Raw genomic sequence first — 23,759 nt, 5'->3', positions numbered from 1 at the left:
GGGAGTTCTCGGTAAGTATGAACTTCATTTTTTTTTACAGATAGATGTATATTGGGATCGGTAGTCACTGTCCCGGGTGCAGAAACAGTGACTGCCGATCGCTTAACTCTTTCAGCACCCTGGACAGTGACTATTTACTGACGTCTCCTAGCAACGCTCCCGTCATTACGGGAGCCCCATTGACTTCCTCGGTCTGGCTGTAGACCTAGAAATACATAGGTCCAGCCAGAATGAAGAAATGTCAAGTTAAAAAAGCAAGACGCATCCGCAGCACACATAACATGTGCATGACAGCTGCGGACTTCATTGCGGAAATTAGAATCTCCATTGAAGTCAATGGAGAAATTCCGCCATGAGTCCGCCACTGCTCCGCAACAGACAGAGCATGCTGCGGACACCAAATTCCGCTCCGCAGCCTATGCTCCGCAGCGGAATTTTACGCCTCGTCTAAACGAACTCTGCTAAATTAAAGTGTAAGTCAATGGACAAACGGCTCCGCAGCGGAATTTAAGTGAAATTCCGCCACGTGTGAACCCAGCCTGACTCCACCAGCAGAATAGTGGGTGCAGCTCTGGCGTATAATACAGGATATAACTCAGGATCAGTACAGGATAAGTAATGTAATGTATGTACACAGTGACTCCACCAGCAGAATAGTGAGTGCAGCTCTGAAGTATAATACAGGATGTAACTCAGGATCAGTACAGGATAAGTAATGTAATTTATGTACACAGTGACTCCACCAGCACAATAGTGAGTGCAGCTCTGGAGTATAATACAGGATATAACTCAGGATCAGTACAGGATAAGTAATGTATGTACACAGTGACTCCACCAGCAGAATAGTGAGTGCAGCTCTGGAGTATAATACAGGCTGTAACTCAGGATCAGTACAGGATAAGTAATGTAATGTATGTACACAGTGACTCCACCAGCAGAATAGTGAGTGCAGCTCTGGCGTATAATACAGGATATAACTCAGGATCAGTACAGGATAAGTAATGTAATGTATGTACACAGTGACTCCACCAGCAGAGTAGTGAGTGCAGCTCTGGAGTATAATACAGGATATAACTCAGGATCAGTACAGGATAAGTAATGTAATGTATGTACACAGTGACTCCACCAGCAGAATAGTGAGTGCAGCTCTGGAGTATAATACAGGATGTAACTCCGGATCAGTACAGGATAAGTAATGTCATGTATGTACACAGTGACTCCACCAGCAGAATAGTGAGTGCAGCTCTGAAGTATAATACAGGATGTAACTCAGAATCAGTACAGGATAAGTAATGTACTGTATGTACACAGTGACTCCACCAGCAGAATAGTGAGTGCAGCTCTGAAGTATAATACAGGATGTAACTCAGGATCAGTACAGGATAAGTAATGTATGTATGTATGTACACAGTGACTCCACCAGCAGAATAGTGAGTGCAGCTCCGGAGTATAATACAGGATGTAACTCAGGATCAGTACAGGATAAGTAATGTAATGTATGTACACAGCGACTCCACCAGCAGAATAGTGAGTGCAGCTCCGGAGTATAATACAGGATGTAACTTAGGAGCAGTACAGGATAAGTAATGTAATGTATGTACACAGCGACTCCACCAGCAGAATAGTGAGTGCAGCTCCGGAGTATAATACAGGATGTAACTTAGGATCAGTACAGGATAAGTAATGTAATGTATGTACACAGTGACTCCACCAGCAGAATAGTGAGTGCAGCTCTGGAGTATAATACAGGATGTAACTTAGGAGCAGTACAGGATAAGTAGTGTAATGTTTGTACAAAGTGCCTAAACCTTTGATGTAGATAAATTCTTTACTTCAGCTGTATCGGGCAGTTATAAATCCACCATCTCCTTCTCACTTTACAGAGACTTCCAGCTATCTCAGCCGAAGGTACTCTGCCCTGATTTAATTTATCAATTACGACGGCCCCGCCCCCCCCACATCTATTATCAGGAAATGAAGGAAGCTCATGTTCTCAATTAAATATCACAGGACAGATTGTACACATCCACATATCACAACCTCCGCTTATTCAATATCCTGTGTCTATACATGTGTCAGCTATATGCATCATTTCATAACCTTACTCCAAGCTGTATAATGGGGGTTTGAATCCGTCATTTGTGACATCTAATATCTTATACATACTTGTTGATCCCAAGAGCTGACAATCTATCGTAGCGTGAATCGGTATTTGATATATCTTAAATATAAACGCCATATGTTTGGAAATATAATCATTCACTTGGATTTATATTGTGTGTTGTCCTAAATATTTAAAGGGGAAGTGTCATTAGTACCATTTGCATTTAGACTATGGTATCTATAAAATCCTCTCTCAGAACTGAACTAGATTGTGCAAATACACCCACTAAATAGTTCATTTTACTTGTATAGTATTTTGCCTCCAATTATTCTGCAATCCATGTATTTGGAAAAGGGGAGGGGCCTTGACAACTTTACAGCTGTCCAAAGCTGGTTGTAGTTTCATGCTCTAAATTGCACTACTGGGGAACTGTGTTTAATCCAGTAATGTCTTAGAAAGAGACCCGCCACCTTGACACATCGTCCTCAGAGATAGGTGGCACCAGATGTGCCTGTTAGCCGCTTATCCTGACTCATACTGTAACGAAGGTATCAATGCTAAAAGTGATTGTTCAGATTGGATGGTTATTTTATGTCTATGGCCCCTTTAAGAAACTGGAGGAGTCCTCCTTCATATATTCCTTCTATTTCATGTCCTTCCAATCTTCTTTTACATCTTATTCTCTTTTCAGATGTTCATAGTCTGTGATCTTCAGTTCCCATGAAGCTCGGCTTATCTATCTGCAGCAGCCACATTAGTAAGTACCTAATGCTGAACGCACATATTGGAGAATTTAGTTGATACCACGGTGACCGGCGAATGGCTGCAGCGCCACGTAATAATCCTATTTACCACAGAAAAGCTGAACAAATGCCTGAAGGCAGGTAAACAGTTCACCCAAAAGTAGCTGATGATGCATAAAGAGCAAATCTAGACAGTAATTATATTCACATCAATGCTGCAGGAAGCATTCGTAAGCAAAATAATAACAATATTCTAAAAAGTAGATTAAAAATGGGGCACAGATTTCATATTCTTCTTACCATTGGTCTCTTTTACCCCTGCTGGGTAAAGAGGAGTGGAGTTGGGGAAGAGAAGTTACAACTGCTCTAAATATATTCTGCATCATAATAGTGATTGTCACGTTTCATGCTCATATACTGTTATAATACTGCCCTGTGTACCACAATATAACTACTTTATAATACTGCCCCTATATACAAGACTATAACTACTATAATACTACTCCTATATACAAGAATATAACTACTATAATACTGCTCCCAAATACAAGAATATAACTACTATAATACTGCCCCCTATATACAAGAATATAACTACTATAATACTGCCCCTATATACAAGAATATAACTACTATAATACTGCCCCCTATATACAAGAATATAACTACTATAATACTGCCCCTATATACAAGAATATAACTACTATAATACTGCCTTCTATATACAAGAATATAACTACTATAATACTACCCCTATATACAAGAATATAACTACTATAATACTGCTCCTATATACAAGAATATAACTACTATAATACTGCCCCTATATACAAGAATATAACTACTATAATACTGCCTTCTATATACAAGAATATAACTACTATAATACTACCCCTATATACAAGAATATAACTACTATAATACTGCCCCTATATACAAGAATATAACTACTATAATACTGCCCCCTATATACAAGAATATAACTACTATAATACTGCCCCTATATACAAGAATATAACTACTATAATACTGCCTTCTATATACAAGAATATAACTACTATAATACTACCCCTATATACAAGAATATAACTACTATAATACTGCCCCTATATACAAGACTATAACTACTATAATACTGCCTCCTATATACAAGAATATAACTATGATAATTCTGCCCCTATATACAAGACTATAACTACTATAATACTGCCCCTATATACAAGAATATAACTACTATAATACTGCCCCTATATACAAGAATATAACTACTATAATACTGCCCCCTATATACAAGAATATAACTACTATAATACTGCCCCTATATACAAGAATATAACTACTATAATACTGCCCCTATATACAAGACTATAACTACTATAATACTGCCTCCTATATACAAGAATATAACTACTATAAGGGCATGACCACACATGGCGGAATTCCTCCGCAACTGTCCGCATCAATGCCGCACCTAATCCGGGTTGCGGATTACGGCTGCGGATCTGCACAAAATGTGCAGAAAATTGATGCGGACTAGCTGCTGCGGACTGCGGGAAAAGTGCTTCCCTTCTCCCTATCAGTGCAGGATAGAGAGAAGGGACAGCACTTTCCCTAGTGATAGTAAAAGAAATTCATACTTACCGCCCGTTGTCTTTATGACGCGTCCCTCCTTCGGCATCCAGCCCGACCTCCCTGGATGACGCGGCAGTCCATGTGACCGCTGCAGCCTGTGCTTGGCCTGTGATTGGCTGCAGCCGTCACTTACACTGAAACGTCATCCTGGGAGGCCGGACTGGAGACAGAAACAGGGAGTTCTCGGTAAGTACGAACTTCATTTTTTTTTACAGATACATGTATATTGGGATCGGTAGTCACTGTCCCGGGTGCAGAAACAGTTACTGCCGATCGCTTAACTCTTTCAGCACCCTGGACAGTGACTATTTACTGACGTCTCCTAGCAACGCTCCCGTCATTACGGGAGCCCCATTGACTTCCTCAGTCTGGCTGTAGACCTAGAAATACATAGGTCCAGCCAGAATGAAGAAATGTCATGGTAGTAAAAACAATACGCTCCGCAGCACACATAAGATCTGCGGACTTCATTGCGGAATTTTGACTCTCCATTGAAGTCAATGGAGAAATTCCGCCATGAGTCCGCAACCAGTCCGCCACTGCTCCGCAACAGACAGAGCATGCTGCGGACACCAAATTCCGCTCCGCAGCCTATGCTCCGCAGCGGAATTGTACGCATCGTGTAAACGAACACTGCTAAATTAAAGTGAAAGTCAATGGAGAAACGGCTCCGCTGCGGAATAACGCTGCGGAGTGTCCGCAGCGGAATTTAAGTGAAATTCCGCCATGTGTGAACCCGCCCTTATACTGCTCCTATATACAAGAATATAACTACTATAATACTGCCCTCTATATACAAGAATAGAACTACTATAATACTGCCCCCTATATACAAGAATATAACTACTATAATACTGCCCCTATATACAAGAATATAACTACTATAATACTGCCCCCTATATACAAGAATATAACTACTATAATACTGCCCCTATATACAAGAATATAACTACTATAATACTGCCCCTATATACAAGAATATAACTACTATAATACTGCCCCTATATGCAGGAATATAACTACTATAATACTGCCCCCTATATACAAGAATATAACTACTATAATACTGCCCCTATATACAAGAATATAACTACTTTATAATACTGCCCCTATATACAAGACTATAACTACTATAATACTGCCCCTATATACAAGAATATAACTACTTTATAATACTGCCCCTATATACAAGACTATAACTACTATAATACTGCCCCTATATACAAGAATATAACTACTTTATAATACTGCCCCTATATACAAGACTATAACTACTATAATACTGCCCCTATATACAAGAATATAACTACTTTATAATACTGCCCCTATATACAAGACTATAACTACTATAATACTGCCCCTATATACAAGAATATAACTACTTTATAATACTGCCCCTATATACAAGACTATAACTACTATAATACTGCCCCTATATACAAGAATATAACTACTATAATACTGCCTCCTATATACAAGAATATAACTACTATAATACTGCCCCCTATATACAAGAATATAACTACTATAAGGGCATGACCACACATGGCGGAATTCCTCCGCAACTGTCCGCATCAATGCCGCACCTAATCCGGGTTGCGGATTACGGCTGCGGATCTGCACAAAATGTGCAGAAAATTGATGCGGACTAGCTGCTGCGGACTGCGGGAAAAGTGCTTCCCTTCTCCCTATCAGTGCAGGATAGAGAGAAGGGACAGCACTTTCCCTAGTGAAAGTAAAAGAATTTCATACTTACCGCCCGTTGTCTTTATGACGCGTCCCTCCTTCGGCATCCAGCCCGACCTCCCTGGATGACGCTCCAGTCCATGTGACCGCTGCAGCCTGTGCTTGGCCTGTGATTGGCTGCAGCCGTCACTTAGAGTGAAACGTCATCCTGGGAGGCCGGACTGGAGACAGAAACAGGGAGTTCTCGGTAAGTACGAACTTCATTTTTTTTTACAGATACATGTATATTGGGATCGGTAGTCACTGTCCCGGGTGCAGAAACAGTTACTGCCGATCGCTTAACTCTTTCAGCACCCTGGACAGTGACTATTTACTGACGTCTCCTAGCAACGCTCCCGTCATTACGGGAGCCACATTGACTTCCTCAGTCTGGCTGTAGACCTAGAAATACATAGGTCCAGCCAGAATGAAGAAATGTCAAGTGAAAAAAGCAAGACGCATCCGCAGCACACATGACATGTGCATGACAGCTGCGGACTTCATTGCGGAACTTTGAATCTCCATTGAAGTCAATGGAGAAATTCCGCCATGAGTCCGCCACTGCTCCGCAACAGACAGAGCATGCTGCGGACACCAAATTCCGCTCCGCAGCCTATGCTCCGCAGCGGAATTGTACGCATCGTGTAAACGAACACTGCTAAATTAAAGTGAAAGTCAATGGAGAAACGGCTCCGCTGCGGATTAACGCTGCGGAGTGTCCGCAGCGGAATTTAAGTGGAATTCCGCCATGTGTGAACCCGCCCTAATACTGCCCCCTATATACAAGAATATAACTACTATAATACTGCCTCCTATATACAAGAATATAACTACTATAATACTGCCCCTATATACAAGAATATAACTACTATAATACTGCCTCCTATATACAAGAATATAACTACTATAATACTGCTTCTATATACAAAAATATAACTACTATAATACTGCCCCTATATACAAGAATATAACTACTATAATACCGCTCCTATATACAAGTATATAACTACTATAATACTGCTCCTATATACAAGAATATAACTACTATAATACTGCCCCTATATACAAGAATATAACTACTATAATACTGCCCCCTATATACATGAATATAACTACTATAATACTGCTCCCTATATACAAGAATATAACTACTATAATACTGCTCCCTATATACAAGAATATAACTACTATAATACTGCCCCTATATACAAGAATATAACTACTATAATACTGCCCCTATATACAAGAATATAACTACTATAATACCGCTCCTATATACAAGTATATAACTACTATAATACTGCTCCTATATACAAGAATATAACTACTATAATACTGCTCCTATATACAAGAATATAACTACTATAATACTGCCCCTATATACAAGAATATAACTACTATAATACTGCCCCCTATATACAAGAATATAACTACTATAATACTGCTCCCTATATACAAGAATATAACTACTATAATACTGCCCCTATATACAAGAATATAACTACTATAATACTGACCCTATATACAAGACTATAACTACTATAATACTGCCCCTATATACAAGAATATAACTACTATAATACTGCTCCTATATACAAGAATATAACTACTATAATACTGCCCCTATATACAAGAATATAACTACTATAATACTGCCCCCTATATACAAGACTATAACTACTATAATACTGCCCCTATATACAAGAATATAACTACTATAATACTGCCCCCTATATACAAGAATATAACTACTATAATACTGCTCCCTATATACAAGAATATAACTACTATAATACTGCTCCCTATATACAAGAATATAACTACTATAATACTGCCCCTATATACAAGAATATAACTACTATAATACTGCTCCTATATACAAGAATATAACTATTATAATACTGCTCGCTATATACAAGAATATAACTACTATAATACTGCCCCCTATATACAAGAATATAACTATTATAATACTGCCTCCTATATACAAGAATATAACTTCTATAATACTGCCCCCTATGTACAAGAATATAACTACTATAATACTGCTCCTATATACAAGAATATAACCACTATAATACTGCCTCTATATACAAGAATATAACTAATATAATACTGCCCCTATATACAAGAATATAACTACTATGATACTGCCCCTATATACAAGAATATAACTACTATAATACTACTCCTATATGCAAGAACATAACTACTATAATACTGCTCCTATATACAAGAATATAACTACTATAATACTGCTCCTATATACAAGAACATAACTACTATAATACTGCTCCTATATACAAGAATATAACCACTATAATACTGCTCCCTCTATACAAGAATATAACTACTATAATACTCCTCCTATATACAAGAATATAACTACTATAATACTGCTCCTATATACAAGAATATAACTACTATAATACCGCTCCTATATACAAGAATATAACTACTATAATACTGCTCCTATATACCCTATATACAAGACTATAACTACTATAATACTGCCCCCTATATACAAGAATATAACTACTATAATACTGCTCCCAAATACAAGAATATAACTACTATAATACTGCTCCTATATACAAGACTATAACTACTATAATACTGCCCCTATATACAAAAATATAACTACTATAATACTGCCCCTATATACAAGAATATAACTACTATAATACTGCCCCCTATATACAAGAATATAACTACTATAATACTGCCCCTATATACAACTATATAACTACTATAATACTGCTCCTATATACAAGAATATAACTACTATAATACTGCCCCTATATACAAGAATATAACTACTATAATACTGCTCCCTATATACAAGAATATAACTACTATAATACTGCCCCTATATACAAGAATATAACTACTATAATACTGCTCCCTATATACAAGAATATAACTACTATAATACTGCCCCTTTATATAAGAATATAACTACTATAATACTGCCCCCTATATACAAGACTATAACTACTATAATACTACTCCTATATACAAGAATATAACTACTATAATACTGCCCCTATATACAAGAATATAACTACTATAATACTGCCCCTATATACAAGAATATAACTACTATAATACTGCCCCCTATATACAAGACTATAACTACTATAATACTACTCCTATATACAAGAATATAACTACTATAATACGGCCCCTATATACAAGAATATAACTACTATAATACTGCCCCCTATATACAAGAATATAACTACTATAATACTGCTCCTATATACAAGAATATAACTACTATAATACTGCCCCCTATATACAAGAATATAACTACTATAATACTGCTCCTATATACAAGAATATAACTACTATAATACTGCTCCTATATACAAGAATATAACTACTATAATACTGCTCCTATATACAAGAATATAACTACTATAATACTGCTCCTATATACAAGAATATAACTACTATAATACTGCCCCCTATATACAAGAATATAACTACTATAATACTGCTCCTATATTCAAGAATATAACTACTATAATACTGCCTCCTATATACAAGAATATAACTACTATAATACTGACCCCTATATACAAGAATATAACTACTATAATACTGCCTTCTATATACAAGAATATAACTACTATAATACTGCCCCCTATATACAAGAATATAACTACTATAATACTGCTCCTATATACAAGAATATAACTACTATAATACTGCCCTCTATATACAAGAATATAACTACTATAATACTGCTCCTATATACAAGAATATAACTACTATAATACTGCCCCTATATACAAGAATATAACTACTATAATACTGCTCCCTATATACAAGAATATAACTACTATAATACTGCCCCTATATACAAGAATATAACTACTATAATACTGCTCCCTATATACAAGAATATAACTACTATAATACTGCCCCTTTATATAAGAATATAACTACTATAATACTGCCCCCTATATACAAGACTATAACTACTATAATACTACTCCTATATACAAGAATATAACTACTATAATACTGCCCCTATATACAAGAATATAACTACTATAATACTGCCCCTATATACAAGAATATAACTACTATAATACTGCCCCCTATATACAAGACTATAACTACTATAATACTACTCCTATATACAAGAATATAACTACTATAATACGGCCCCTATATACAAGAATATAACTACTATAATACTGCCCCCTATATACAAGAATATAACTACTATAATACTGCTCCTATATACAAGAATATAACTACTATAATACTGCCCCCTATATACAAGAATATAACTACTATAATACTGCTCCTATATACAAGAATATAACTACTATAATACTGCTCCTATATACAAGAATATAACTACTATAATACTGCTCCTATATACAAGAATATAACTACTATAATACTGCTCCTATATACAAGAATATAACTACTATAATACTGCCCCCTATATACAAGAATATAACTACTATAATACTGCTCCTATATTCAAGAATATAACTACTATAATACTGCCTCCTATATACAAGAATATAACTACTATAATACTGACCCCTATATACAAGAATATAACTACTATAATACTGCCTTCTATATACAAGAATATAACTACTATAATACTGCCCCCTATATACAAGAATATAACTACTATAATACTGCTCCTATATACAAGAATATAACTACTATAATACTGCCCTCTATATACAAGAATATAACTACTATAATACTGTCCCTATATACAAGAATATAACTACTATAATACTGCCTCCTATATACAAGAATATAACTACTATAATACTGCTCCTATATACGAGAATATAACTACTATAATACTGCTCCTATATACAAGAATATAACTACTATAATACTGCTCCTATATACAAGAATATAACTACTATAATACTGCTCCTATATACAAGAATATAACTACTATAATACTGCTCCTATGTACAAGAATATAACTACTATAATACTGCCCCCTATATACAAGAATATAACTACTATAATACTGCCTCCTATATACAGAAATAAAACTACTATAATACTGCCTCCTATATACAAGAATATAACTACTATAATACTGCCCATATATACAAGAATATAACTACTATAATACTACCCATATATACAAGAATATAACTACTATAATACTGCCCCCTATATACAAGACTATAACTACTATAATACTGCCTCCTATATACAGAAATAAAACTACTATAATACTACTCCTATATACAAGAATATAACTACTATAATACTGCCCCTATATACAAGAATATAACTACTATAATACTGCCCCCTATATACAAGAATATACTACTATAATACTGCTCCTATATACAAGAATATAACTACTATAATACTGCTCCTATATACAAGAATATAACTACTATAATACTGCTCCTATATACAAGAATATAACTACTATAATACTGCTCCTATATACAAGAATATAACTACTATAATACTGCCCCCTATATACAAGAATATAACTACTATAATACTGCCTTCTATATACAAGAATATAACTACTATAATACTGCCCCCTATATACAAGAATATAACTACTATAATACTGCTCCTATATACAAGAATATAACTACTATAATACTGCCCTCTATATACAAGAATATAACTACTATAATACTGTCCCTATATACAAGAATATAACTACTATAATACTGCCTCCTATATACAAGAATATAACTACTATAATACTGCTCCTATATACAAGAATATAACTACTATAATACTGCCCCTATATACAAGAATATAACTACTATAATACTGCTCCTATGTACAAGAATATAACTACTATAATACTGCCCCCTATATACAAGAATATAACTACTATAATACTGCCTCCTATATACAGAAATAAAACTACTATAATACTGCCTCCTATATACAAGAATATAACTACTATAATACTGCCCATATATACAAGAATATAACTACTATAATACTACCCATATATACAAGAATATAACTACTATAATACTGCCCCCTATATACAAGACTATAACTACTATAATACTGCCTCCTATATACAGAAATAAAACTACTATAATACTGCCTCCTATATACAAGAATATAACTACTATAATACTGCCCCCTATATACAAGAATATAACTACTATAATACTGCCCCCTATATACAAGAATATAACTACTATAATACTGCCCCTATATACAGGAATATAACTACTATAATACTGCTCCTATATACAAGAATATTACTACTATAATACTGCCCCCTATATACAAGACTATAACTACTATAATACTGCCTCCTATATACAGAAATAAAACTACTATAATACTGCCTCCTATATACAAGAATATAACTACTATAATACTGCCCCCTATTTACAAGAATGTAACTACTATAATACTGCCCCCTATATACAAGAATATAACTACTATAATACTGCCCCCTATATACAAGAATATAACTACTATAATACTGCCCCCTATATACAAGACTATAACTACTATAATACTGCCTCCTATATACAGAAATAAAACTACTATAATACTGCCTCCTATATACAAGAATATAACTACTATAATACTGCCCCCTATATACAAGAATATAACTACTATAATACGGCCCCCTATTTACAAGAATGTAACTACTATAATACTGCCCCCTATTTACAAGAATATAACTACTATAATACTGCTCCTATATACAAGAATATAACTACTATAATACTGCCCCCTATTTACAAGAATATAACTACTATAATACTGCCCCCTATATACAAGAATATATCTACTATAATACTGCCCTTATATACAAGAATATAACTACTATAATACTGCTCCTATATACAAGAATATAACTACTATAATACTGCCCCCTATATACAAGAATATAACTACTATAATACTGCCCTCTATATACAAGAATATAACTACTATAATACTGCCCCCTATTTACAAGAATATAACTACTATAATACTGCCCCCTATATACAAGAATATAACTACTATAATACTGCTCCTATATACAAGAATATAACTACTATAATACTGCCCCCTATATACAAGAATATAACTACTATAATACTGCCTCCTATATACAAGAATATATCTACTATAATACTGCTCCTATATACAAGAATATATCTACTATAATACTGCCCTTATATACAAGAATATAACTACTATAATACTGCTCCTATATACAAGAATATAACTACTATAATACTGCCCCCTATATACAAGAATATATCTACTATAGTACTGCCCCTATATACAAGAATATAACTACTATAATACTACTCCCTATATACAAGAATATAACTACTATAATACTGCTCCTATATACAAGAATATAACTACTATAATGCTGCCCCCTATATACAAGAATATAACTACTATAATACTGCCCTATATACAAGAATATAACTACTATAATACTGCCCCCTATATACAAGAATATAACTACTATAATACTGCCCCCTATGGAGAAAATATGGATTTAAATAGATTAAAGATGGTTTGCTGCCTGATGCATCCTATCAAATTAGAAGGATACATTTTTAGGATACAATGAAACTTTTTTTGTGTGGACCAATTTTATTGTGACAGATTTTCAGTTCTATCCTATACTTATACTTACTGTCCATCCTCTTTGTGAGGACCACTTCTCTAGAAGACCATTTTTCGATTCAGTCATGGGTGGTCTTCTGAAATAGGTCCCTCTGTATTTTGTATTTGGCCATTATCTGTATCACTTGTGATTTTGAGCATAGACTGTGCCACAGATTCTCCTGAGTAACATTATTCTTTATGTCTGTTATATTGTATGAAGGTGTCAGAGAGGGCACTTTCCAGAATAAGAATCCTTCAATGTAAGGTGTTAATTTAAAGGGGACCCATCATCAGCTAAATATATTTAGATTACGTCATCTGTATGACGTCCTCCTTATGGGAGCAATTGCACCTTTTGAATGTCATCTTAAAACGCCAATCTGGGGGGTCATAAGAAATAAATCCCGCCCCTTGACACCTTAGTGTCAGAGCTCCTCCTTCTTGTTAGGAGTCAGTAATGCAGTGTGTCATGTGACCTCTCCCGACTCTGATGGCTGGCTGAGTCATCTCAATGATGGAGGGGGGGGGGGGGCATATGTGACAAGTTATATGGGTAGCCTCCTAAAATGCTACCCTTATAGATGTCCTAATTTAAAGGAGACTGTCCCAATTCCCTTATAGTCCGAATACATCGGACATATAGCAGTGTATACAATAATGTAGAGCAAACAGTGGAAGGGGTATATATACAAGGTAAATACAAGCACCCTGATTGCCATTTTAGGGGGCAGCTTAAGGGGCATTGTCTGGGTAAGATTTATTCCGGGGCCTGTTTTAGGATTTTCATGGCTTTCTGTTTAGGTTGAATTCAGCACCACGGAGGTTAAATGAGGAACTCCACACCGAGGCTGAACATTTGTACCGTCTGCAGATCTCCCAGGATGAACATGACCCAGAAGACGTCCTTGGACTTCCTGGCGTCTGACGCGCTTCGAGCCTACCTGGATCATGTCAGCATCACCCAGCGGGAGGTAAGAAGACTCGGGACCGCCCGTCTCTATAAAATGCACTGACAATTTCTGCAGATTCCTGGAAAGAGATGGCAGTGGAATGATGCATGCATGTTGCTGTATAGCTATGCCAGGGGGCAGGTGCCCGTCTCTCGCACACACACAGGGTGACACGTGCTGGCTGGCCCCCCCTTTTCCCAGTCACACATGGCTGTCTGCGCCGTCACACACAGTCGGTAGGATTGAGCAGCTTTTTCTATGCTGATCTCGGTTTCTCTGCCCATTAATGAGCTGGTGCAGACTCAGACCCGCCCAGCAACCAATGGCAGCTCAGCAGAAGAGTTGAGGAGGGGGGGGGGGGACTGCAGGCAGACTTGTGTTTACATCGGCCCCCCCAGACTGAAGTGGGGAGACAGGCAGTGAGGCAGCGTCTGGGACAGAGAGAGAAAGAGAGCAGAGACAAAGGAAGGAAGAGAAGAGAGGAGAACTGGGGGTGATAGACAGAGAAAGAAACTCCTGGGCATCCGTTGGCACCGTGACCTTCTCCTGCAGTGCCAGCATCATCACACTGCACCCTGATCCATTGCTGTCCTGTTCTTCAAGGCCACCTGTCCTGCATCCTTCCCGTAGGCAGCCTGGTCCTGCTAACCCTTTCAGTGCCCAGCATCCTCTCCTTGGTGCCCTCTTCATCTGCCAACCCAATACCTTCTGGACTGTCTGCTAGAAGCAGCATGGCATTTGTGTAGCTTCTTACAACTCAGGATGGTGCAACACAAGACTGTTGGGGGTAACCCAAAGACACCTGATGCTGTTCCTGGGGGGCCCAGCTGGTGTAAGACCCCTAGTGGGCACATCAAACGTCCGATGAATGCCTTCATGGTATGGTCTCAGATAGAGAGGAGGAAGTTAATGTCTCTGTGCCCCAACATGCACAACGCTGACATCTCTCGCAGCCTTGGCCAACGCTGGAAGTTGCTGGAGGACACAGATAAAATCCCATATGTCCGAGAGGCTGAACGTCTGCGGCTCAAACACTTGGCTGACTATCCCAACTACAAATACCGGCCGCGCCGACGTACCCGGGACCCATCCAACAGAACACGCACCAGGCTGCCCCGTACCACGTCTAGGTGCCAATCTGCTCCCTCGCCATGCCAGTCGGAAGTGAATCTGGGATCCAGCATGCACTGGGAGGAGGAAAACCCCGGGTGGGGGGGGTACAAAGCTGCCCAATCAGAAGAGACGCAGAATCGGGAGTCATCAGCACGCAGCCCAGAGGTGCCCCCCTACTCCCATGCCCGCTCCCTGCCCTCCTCCCCAGAGCCAGTTGAAGATGACGAGGGCCTGGAGGATAGTCTGCCTGGACTCTGCTCGGGGTCCCTCTGCGTCCCGCCGGAGAGAGAGCTTCTTCCAAGCAGCGGGTCCCATTTCGATTTTCCCGATCACTGCACCCCCGAGGTGGTGGAGATGATATCTGGGAGTGGCCTCCTCGGAAGTGTGTCCGACCTCGTGTTCTCCTTCTGAACCCAGACCCCGCGTCCCACAGAGAGGCGTCGAGAGCAGGTAACACCTCCTGGAACTGTCCACCACGGACTCCCCCTCCGTACAACGAGAAAAGGTGAACCGATAGAACACTCTCACTCTCTGCAGTCTCTGAGCACTTTCCGTCCTGACTGTCTCTCCAGACACTTACTCTACAGTTTCTCAGGGTGCTCTCTGCTGTCTCTTTCAGCTTCTGGCTCACAGACAGGCTTCCCTGCTTGCGCTCATGTTGATGTCTGAATTTTTGGCTGTGTCTCTAAGCACTCTCATACCGTCTCTTAGGCCACTCTCTCTAGCTGTCCCTCGAAAGAGTAATCTTTCATTCCAAACTGAGCGCTCTCTCCTGTGCTGCTATCATCTCCAGGCCTATATGCCAGACAGCGGGCACACTGCACATACATACAGACGTACACCACACACGTGTGCCACTATCTGCCAACCTCACCTACTCCTGAACTCAAGGCGAGGGCAACGAACTCCGAGCTAAGAGGCAGGTAAGGACATATAGACTGGTGTACAAGCCTATCTATCTATCTATCTATCTATCTATCTATCTATCTATCTATCTATCTATCTATCTATCTATCTATCTCATATCTATCTATCTATCTATCTCATATCTATCTATCTATCTATCTATCTATTCTATCTATCTATCTATCTTATCTCATATCTATCTATCTATCTATCTATCTCATATCTATCTCATATCTATCTATCTATCTATCTATCTATCTATCTATCTATCTATCTATCTATCTATCTCATATCTATCTATCTATCTATCTCATATCTATCTATCTATCTATCTATCTATCTATCTATCTATCTATCTATCTATCTATCTATCTATCTATCTATCTCATATCTCTCTATCTATCTATCTATCTCATATCTATCTATCTATCTATCTATCTATCTATCTATCTATCTATCTATCTATCTCATATCTATCTATCTATCTATCTCATATCTATCTATCTCATATCTATCTATCTATCTATCTATCTATCTATCTATCTATCTATCTATCTATCTATCTATCTATCTATCTCATATCTATCTATCTATCTATCTATCTATCTCATATCTATCTATCTCATATCTATCTATCTATCTATCTATCTCATATCTATCTATCTCATATCTATCTATCTATCTATCTATCTATCTCATATCTATCTATCATCTATCTATCTATCTATCTATCTATCTATCTATCTATCTATCTATCTATCTATCTATCTATCTCATATCTATCTATCTATCTATCTATCTATCTATCTATCTATCTATCTATCTATCTATCTATCTATCTATCTATCTATCTATCTATCTATCTCTCTCATATCTATCTAACCCCCCCCCCCAATCTCCTCAGGACAATTTGTCGCCCCTTTCTCTGTACATTGTTAAACCTCAGGACAAGACCTCAGGACTAATTTCCCTGTAAATCAGGGGCTCAGAAACCCTCTACAGACCTCAGGACCCCCCTCGGCACACAGACCCCCTCCCTTTTGTCTCACTTTTAACCTCAGAAGCTCTCAGGAAACATTACTGACCTCAGATCCCCTCATATAGCAAGGAGGGGGGGTGACGAGCCACTATACAGCTCCTCACAGCCTCGGCACTGGCTATATATATATATCTGCGTCTGGCTGCCGAGCCTCTCACGTGTCCGTGCATATGTGCATTAATCTGCCTGTGTCTGCTTCACTGCATGTATATATAATGTATGTCTGAGCTGCGGCAGTCATCCAGTCTCCTATGACAGGCAGTGCAATAACCGTGCCAATCACGCTCATATTCACGCTCTATATACACAGTATATTTATATACCAAGGTGCATGTGCCCATATATATTGGTAGGGGCAGCACAGGAAGGAGCGCCAGAACCAGAGGGGCCAAAATGCATTCCTTAAGGTGGGGTATAAGCTTTTATTTTGGGGGGATACAAATATTTTCGGGCCTTGGGTGGGGCAGGACATTGGGGTGGGTTCTTTCAGGCTTATGTTTTGGGATAAGGGAGGGGGGAGGTATAGGGTTAACTGTTTCTTATTTCCTAGACCTCCTTCCCTCCCGTCTTGTGAATTTCTCAGATTTGACTTGCTCAGGAACTCAAGATTTAATGCAGGGAATTCATATTTGATTGTAAGGACTCGGAGCCTAGACATCTGATGGGACTGACCAGATTCACAAGTCTTGTGTTCCAGAGATGCCAGCAGGGCGGAGACACTGAGCAGTTGGAAAACCGTCAGAGCTGGGGCACTGAGGGATTGGGGTTACCAACAAAGCAGTGTCATCGTGTCCCATGGGATCATGCTATTTGCACATTTGGGGATTTTTCATGGAACGGAGCCAATTTGTGACTTTTTATTGCTAAAAGTTTTCAAAAAAAATTAAAAAAATGTTACTCCTCCCAGATCCTTGACCGTGGGTTCTGGCCAGATGGAATGGGAAAAATAGGGGATGGGGAGGTAAAGAGTTAATGGGATGGGGTGTTGGGAGGGAGGGAGGTTTAGGGTTTAATGTATGGAGGTGGAGAATCCATCATATCTGGAAACTAATAAAACACCATTAAAAATGTCTCTGTTGGACTGTGTTAACTGGTAAGACTGGGGCTACCGGTCCTCGCCGCAAAGGTGTCATGTGACTCAAGTCGCCCGATACGATTTTTATTCGATTCTATTGGTTCTTATTAACTTCCATTGCGGCACTACAGTCAACTGCAACTTTTGGTGACACATTGAGCCAGATTGACTGACTGCTGTAATTACTGGACGCCATATTACCCAATGGGCACAAACTACTGATCGATGCCAGGTTGTACCTAAACCAGACACAGGAAACTTCCAACCCAAACGCTTTGTGTCGCTAAAAGTGGGGGCCCAGAAAAGACATAACTGTATTAGAAATTCTCCACCATGGAGTCTCAGTCTATAGGTGGCGGCGAGGCTGAGGGGTAAGAATGCAGAGGGTATGGCAGTTATATGGTTAATGTATGTGCAGCATTGAGTGCGTTCATGAATAATACACGCCACAGTAAGAAGTGGTAGCTGGCGCCATTCTTGCCCGCAGGGTCACACACATGTATGGTAACACGGGGCTGTTAGGTTTGCACCATGACTTCACTGCCAGTCAAAAAGTGTCCGCTGCCTCAGTGACATCAGGAAAGGCTGGAAAAGGAACCTGTCCGCGGCCAGTCACGTCAGCGCTCTTGAAAGCTTCGAGGCTGAGCCAGCGTTTATATCTTCATACAGAACATCTTAATGTACATGAATTCATCCTGGTACAAGACGTATTAGAGGCAATTACTGCGCTCGCCTGAAACTCCCAGGATGATCTGTAGGAAAGATGTCCCCTCCGGTAACGGCTTCTGATCATGTCTTCTACTAAGAGGACGCCAGCAGCAGCATGAGATAGATCAGAGGTGCCCACCCCGAGCAGCGGGAAAAGATCTGACTGTAAGAAACCCAATAATATCTACTGGTAATATCCGAGAACAGAGAATATCTTATACATGGAAACCAAGAACCATGACACACTGACACTTGGGGTACAGGATAATGACACATTGACACTTGGGGTACAGGATAATGACACGCTGACACTTGGGGTACAGGATAATGACACATTGACACTTGGGGTACAGGATAATGACACGCTGACACTTGGGGGACAGGATAATGATACACTGACACTTGGGGTACAGGATAATGACACATTGACACTTGGGGTACAGGATAATGACACGCTGACACTTGGGGGACAGGATAATGATACACTGACACTTGGGGTACAGGATAATGACACTGACACTTGGGTTACAGGATAATGACACATTGACACTTGGGGTACAGGATAATGACACGCTGACACTTGGGGGACAGGATAATGATACACTGACACTTGGGGGACAGGATAATGATACACTGACACTTGGGGGACAGGATAATGACACACTGACACTTGGGGGACAGGATAATGATATACTGACACTTGGGGTACAGGATAATTATACACTGACACTTGGGGTACAGGATAATAACACTGACACTTGGGGTACAGGATAATGACACACTGACACTTGGGGTACAGGATAATAACACACTGACACTTGGGGGACAGGATAATGACGCACTGACACTTGGGGTACAGGATAATGATACACTGACACTTGGGGTACAGGATAATTATACACTGACACTTGGGGTACAGGATAATGACACACTGACACTTGGGGTACAGGATAATGACACACTGACACTTGGGGAACAGGATAATAACACACTGACACTTGGGGTACAGGATAATGACACACTGACACTTGGGGAACAGGATAATGACACACTGACACTTGGGGTACAGGATAATGATACACTGACACCTGGGGTACAGGATAATGACACTGACACTTGGGGTACAGGATAATGACACACTGACAGTTGGGGGACAAGACACGGACACACTGACACTTGGGGTACAGGATAATGACACACTGACACTTGGGGGACAGGATAATGACACTGACACTTGGGGTACAGGATAATGATACACTGACACTTGGGGTACAGGATAATGACACTGACACTTGGGGTACAGGATAATGATACACTGACACTTGGGGTACAGGATAATGACACTGACACTTGGGGTACAGGATAATGACACCCTGACAATTGGGGTACAGGATAATGATGCACTGATACTTAGGGTACAAGATAATGACACTGACACTTGGGGTACAGGATAATAATACACTGACACTTGGGGTACAGGATAATGACAAACTGACACTTGGGGTACAGGATAATGACAAACTGACACTTGGGGTACAGGATAATGACAAACTGACACTTGGGGTACAGGATAATGATACACTGACACTTGGGGTACAGGATAATGGCAAACTGACACTTGGGGTACAGCATAATGATATACTGACACTTGGGGTACAGGATAATGACACTGACACTTGGGGGACAGGATAATGATACACGGACACTTGGGGTACAGGATAATAATACACTGACACTTGGGGTACAGGATAATGACAAACTGACACTTGGGGTACAGGATAATGATACACTGAGACCTGGGGTACAGGATAATGATACACTGACACTTGGGGTACAGGATAATGACACTGACACTTGGGGTACAGGATAATGACACCCTGACAATTGGGGTACAGGATAATGATGCACTGATACTTAGGGTACAGGATAATGACACTGACACTTGGGGTACAGGATAATAATACACTGACACTTGGGGTACAGGATAATGACAAACTGACACTTGGGGTACAGGATAATGATACACTAACACTTGGGGTACAGGATAATGACAAACTGACACTTGGGGTACAGCATAATGATATACTGACACTTGGGGTACAGGATAATGACACTGACACTTGGGGTACAGGATAATGATACACTTGCACTTGGGGGACAGGATAATGATACACGGACACTTGGGGTACAGGATAATAATATACTGACACTTGGGGTACAGGATAATGACAAACTGACACTTGGGGTACAGGATAATGATACACTGACACCTGGGGTACAGGATAATGATACACTGACACTTGGGGTACAGGATAATGACACTGACACTTGGGGTACAGGATAATGATACACTGACACTTGGGGTACAGGATAATGACAAACTGACACTTGGGGTACAGGATAATGATACACTGACACTTGGGGTACAGCATAATGATATACTGACACTTGGGGTACAGGATAATGACACTGACACTTGGGGTACAGGATAATGATACACTGACACTTGGGGGACAGGATAATGATACACTGACACTTGGGGTACAGGATAATAATACACTGACACTTGGGGTACAGGATAATGACAAACTGACACTTGGGGTACAGGATAATGACAAACTGACACTTGGGGTACAGCATAATGATATACTGACACTTGGGGTACAGGATAATGACACTGACACTTGGGGTACAGGATAATGACACACTGACACTTGGGGTACAGGATAATGACACTGACACTTGGGGCACAGGATAATGATACACTGACACTTGGGGAACAGGATAATGATAGACGGACACTTGGGGGACAGGATAATGACACTGACTCTTGGGGGACAGGATAATGACACTTGCTTTGTCCTCACTACCATCAGCAGTGTTCAGGTCAGTGTTTTTCTGAGACACTCTGTGCTGTATAAAAAGTTCACACGGCTTATTTTCTGCCGTTTTTCGAGCTGTAAACGACCGAAAAACCGTAAGCAGAACACCTCCAAACATCTGCCCATTGATTTCAATTGGAAAACTGCGTTCCATTGGGCCGTTTTTTTACGCGGCCGTTTTGAAAAACAGCCGCGAAAAAGAAGTGCAGGTCACGTCTTGAGCCGTTTTTCATGAACTCTATAGAAAAACAGCTCCAAAAACGCTGTGAAAATGCGAGTGGATTAAAAAACTTCTGAAAATCAGCTGTTTTCCCTTGAAAAGAGCTCCGTCTTTTATTTTGTGTGCGCACATGGCCTTATTATGAGGGCCATTGTATGTATAGCATTTGGTGATTCTGACTTTCCCGAGGATGTGGCTCTATCGGTCGTGACTTTTCTATATGTGCAGCGCTGGGTATATACGTGACATCTTTCAGTTTCCACAACGGGCGCTTTGTACATTATAGCCGTCAGCAGATCACGTGGGCGGCCGCCCGATCCTTACGTCTCATGGATACAGTGACAGTTTTGGCTCGGATCTCTTCTCCAGCGTCGCCCATCTGCTGCTGCTGCCGCTCCGCTGTATAATATAGGGCAGGAGCGGTGGAGATTATATAGCAGCAGGCAGCGCTGGGTTCATTTTCTGCCAGGAATGTGGAAACATTTCCTGCTGCTTCTTTGATCTTTTGCTTTTCCACAAAGTTCACGCTGACCTGCGCCGCCTTAAAGGGGTAGTACAGGGTTTACAAAAACACACAAAAAACAGTCGCCTGTCCATGGCCTGTGTCTGGTATTGCAGCTTGGCTCAATTAAAGTAATGTGTCTTTACTGCAATACCACACACAACCTGTCAACAGGCGTGGCGCTGTTTAAAAAAAAAAACAAAAAAAAAAAAACAGCCATTTTTTTTTTTTAACGCTGTATAATCACTTCAAAGAGCCATTCCACCCAGCTTTCCCAGACTCCTGAACGGCAATGTTATGCAGTGATACATCCCTTGCTCTAGATTTCTTGCATATTGAAGCACATTTGCCGTTCAGGGCTCTAAGAAAGTCTAGAATCCTGAATGGTAAATGTAGTAATGCAGAGATGTGGGAACGGTGGATGTATTTGTGTGCAACTAGGCAGATCAGCCAGGGAAAGCTGGGTGGCTACCCGTGAGAGGATAGGGTCGGTGGGTCCTAATGCAAAACGCAGACCGGTGTCGCCATATACTATTTATAATA

At 39.4% G+C, this 23,759-nt stretch overlaps 2 protein-coding genes across 2 annotated transcripts in view; one reads left to right on the top strand and one right to left on the bottom strand.

Moving 5' to 3' along the window:
* Positions 1 to 15,939, bottom strand: part of LOC142666375 (purine nucleoside phosphorylase-like) — a 29,625-nt gene extending 13,686 nt beyond the window's left edge. Inside the window, exon 1 of the mRNA XM_075846399.1 lies at positions 15,851 to 15,939. Within this exon, the coding sequence (XP_075702514.1) occupies positions 15,851 to 15,861 (11 nt within the window). The 5' untranslated portion in view covers positions 15,862 to 15,939. The remainder of the gene's footprint in view (positions 1 to 15,850) is intronic.
* The window catches only part of HCK (HCK proto-oncogene, Src family tyrosine kinase), a 105,477-nt gene that overhangs the window by 15,877 nt on the left and 65,841 nt on the right, over positions 1 to 23,759 (top strand). The window contains exons 2-3 of the mRNA XM_075846388.1: positions 2,796 to 2,861; positions 14,623 to 14,792. The gene's annotated coding sequence lies outside the window, so the exon portion shown is untranslated. The remainder of the gene's footprint in view (positions 1 to 2,795; positions 2,862 to 14,622; positions 14,793 to 23,759) is intronic.

Source organism: Rhinoderma darwinii, chromosome 13, assembly GCF_050947455.1.
Source record: "Rhinoderma darwinii isolate aRhiDar2 chromosome 13, aRhiDar2.hap1, whole genome shotgun sequence".
Classification (NCBI taxonomy): Eukaryota; Metazoa; Chordata; class Amphibia; order Anura; family Rhinodermatidae; genus Rhinoderma; species Rhinoderma darwinii.
This window is presented reverse-complemented; position numbering and strand designations above follow the sequence as displayed.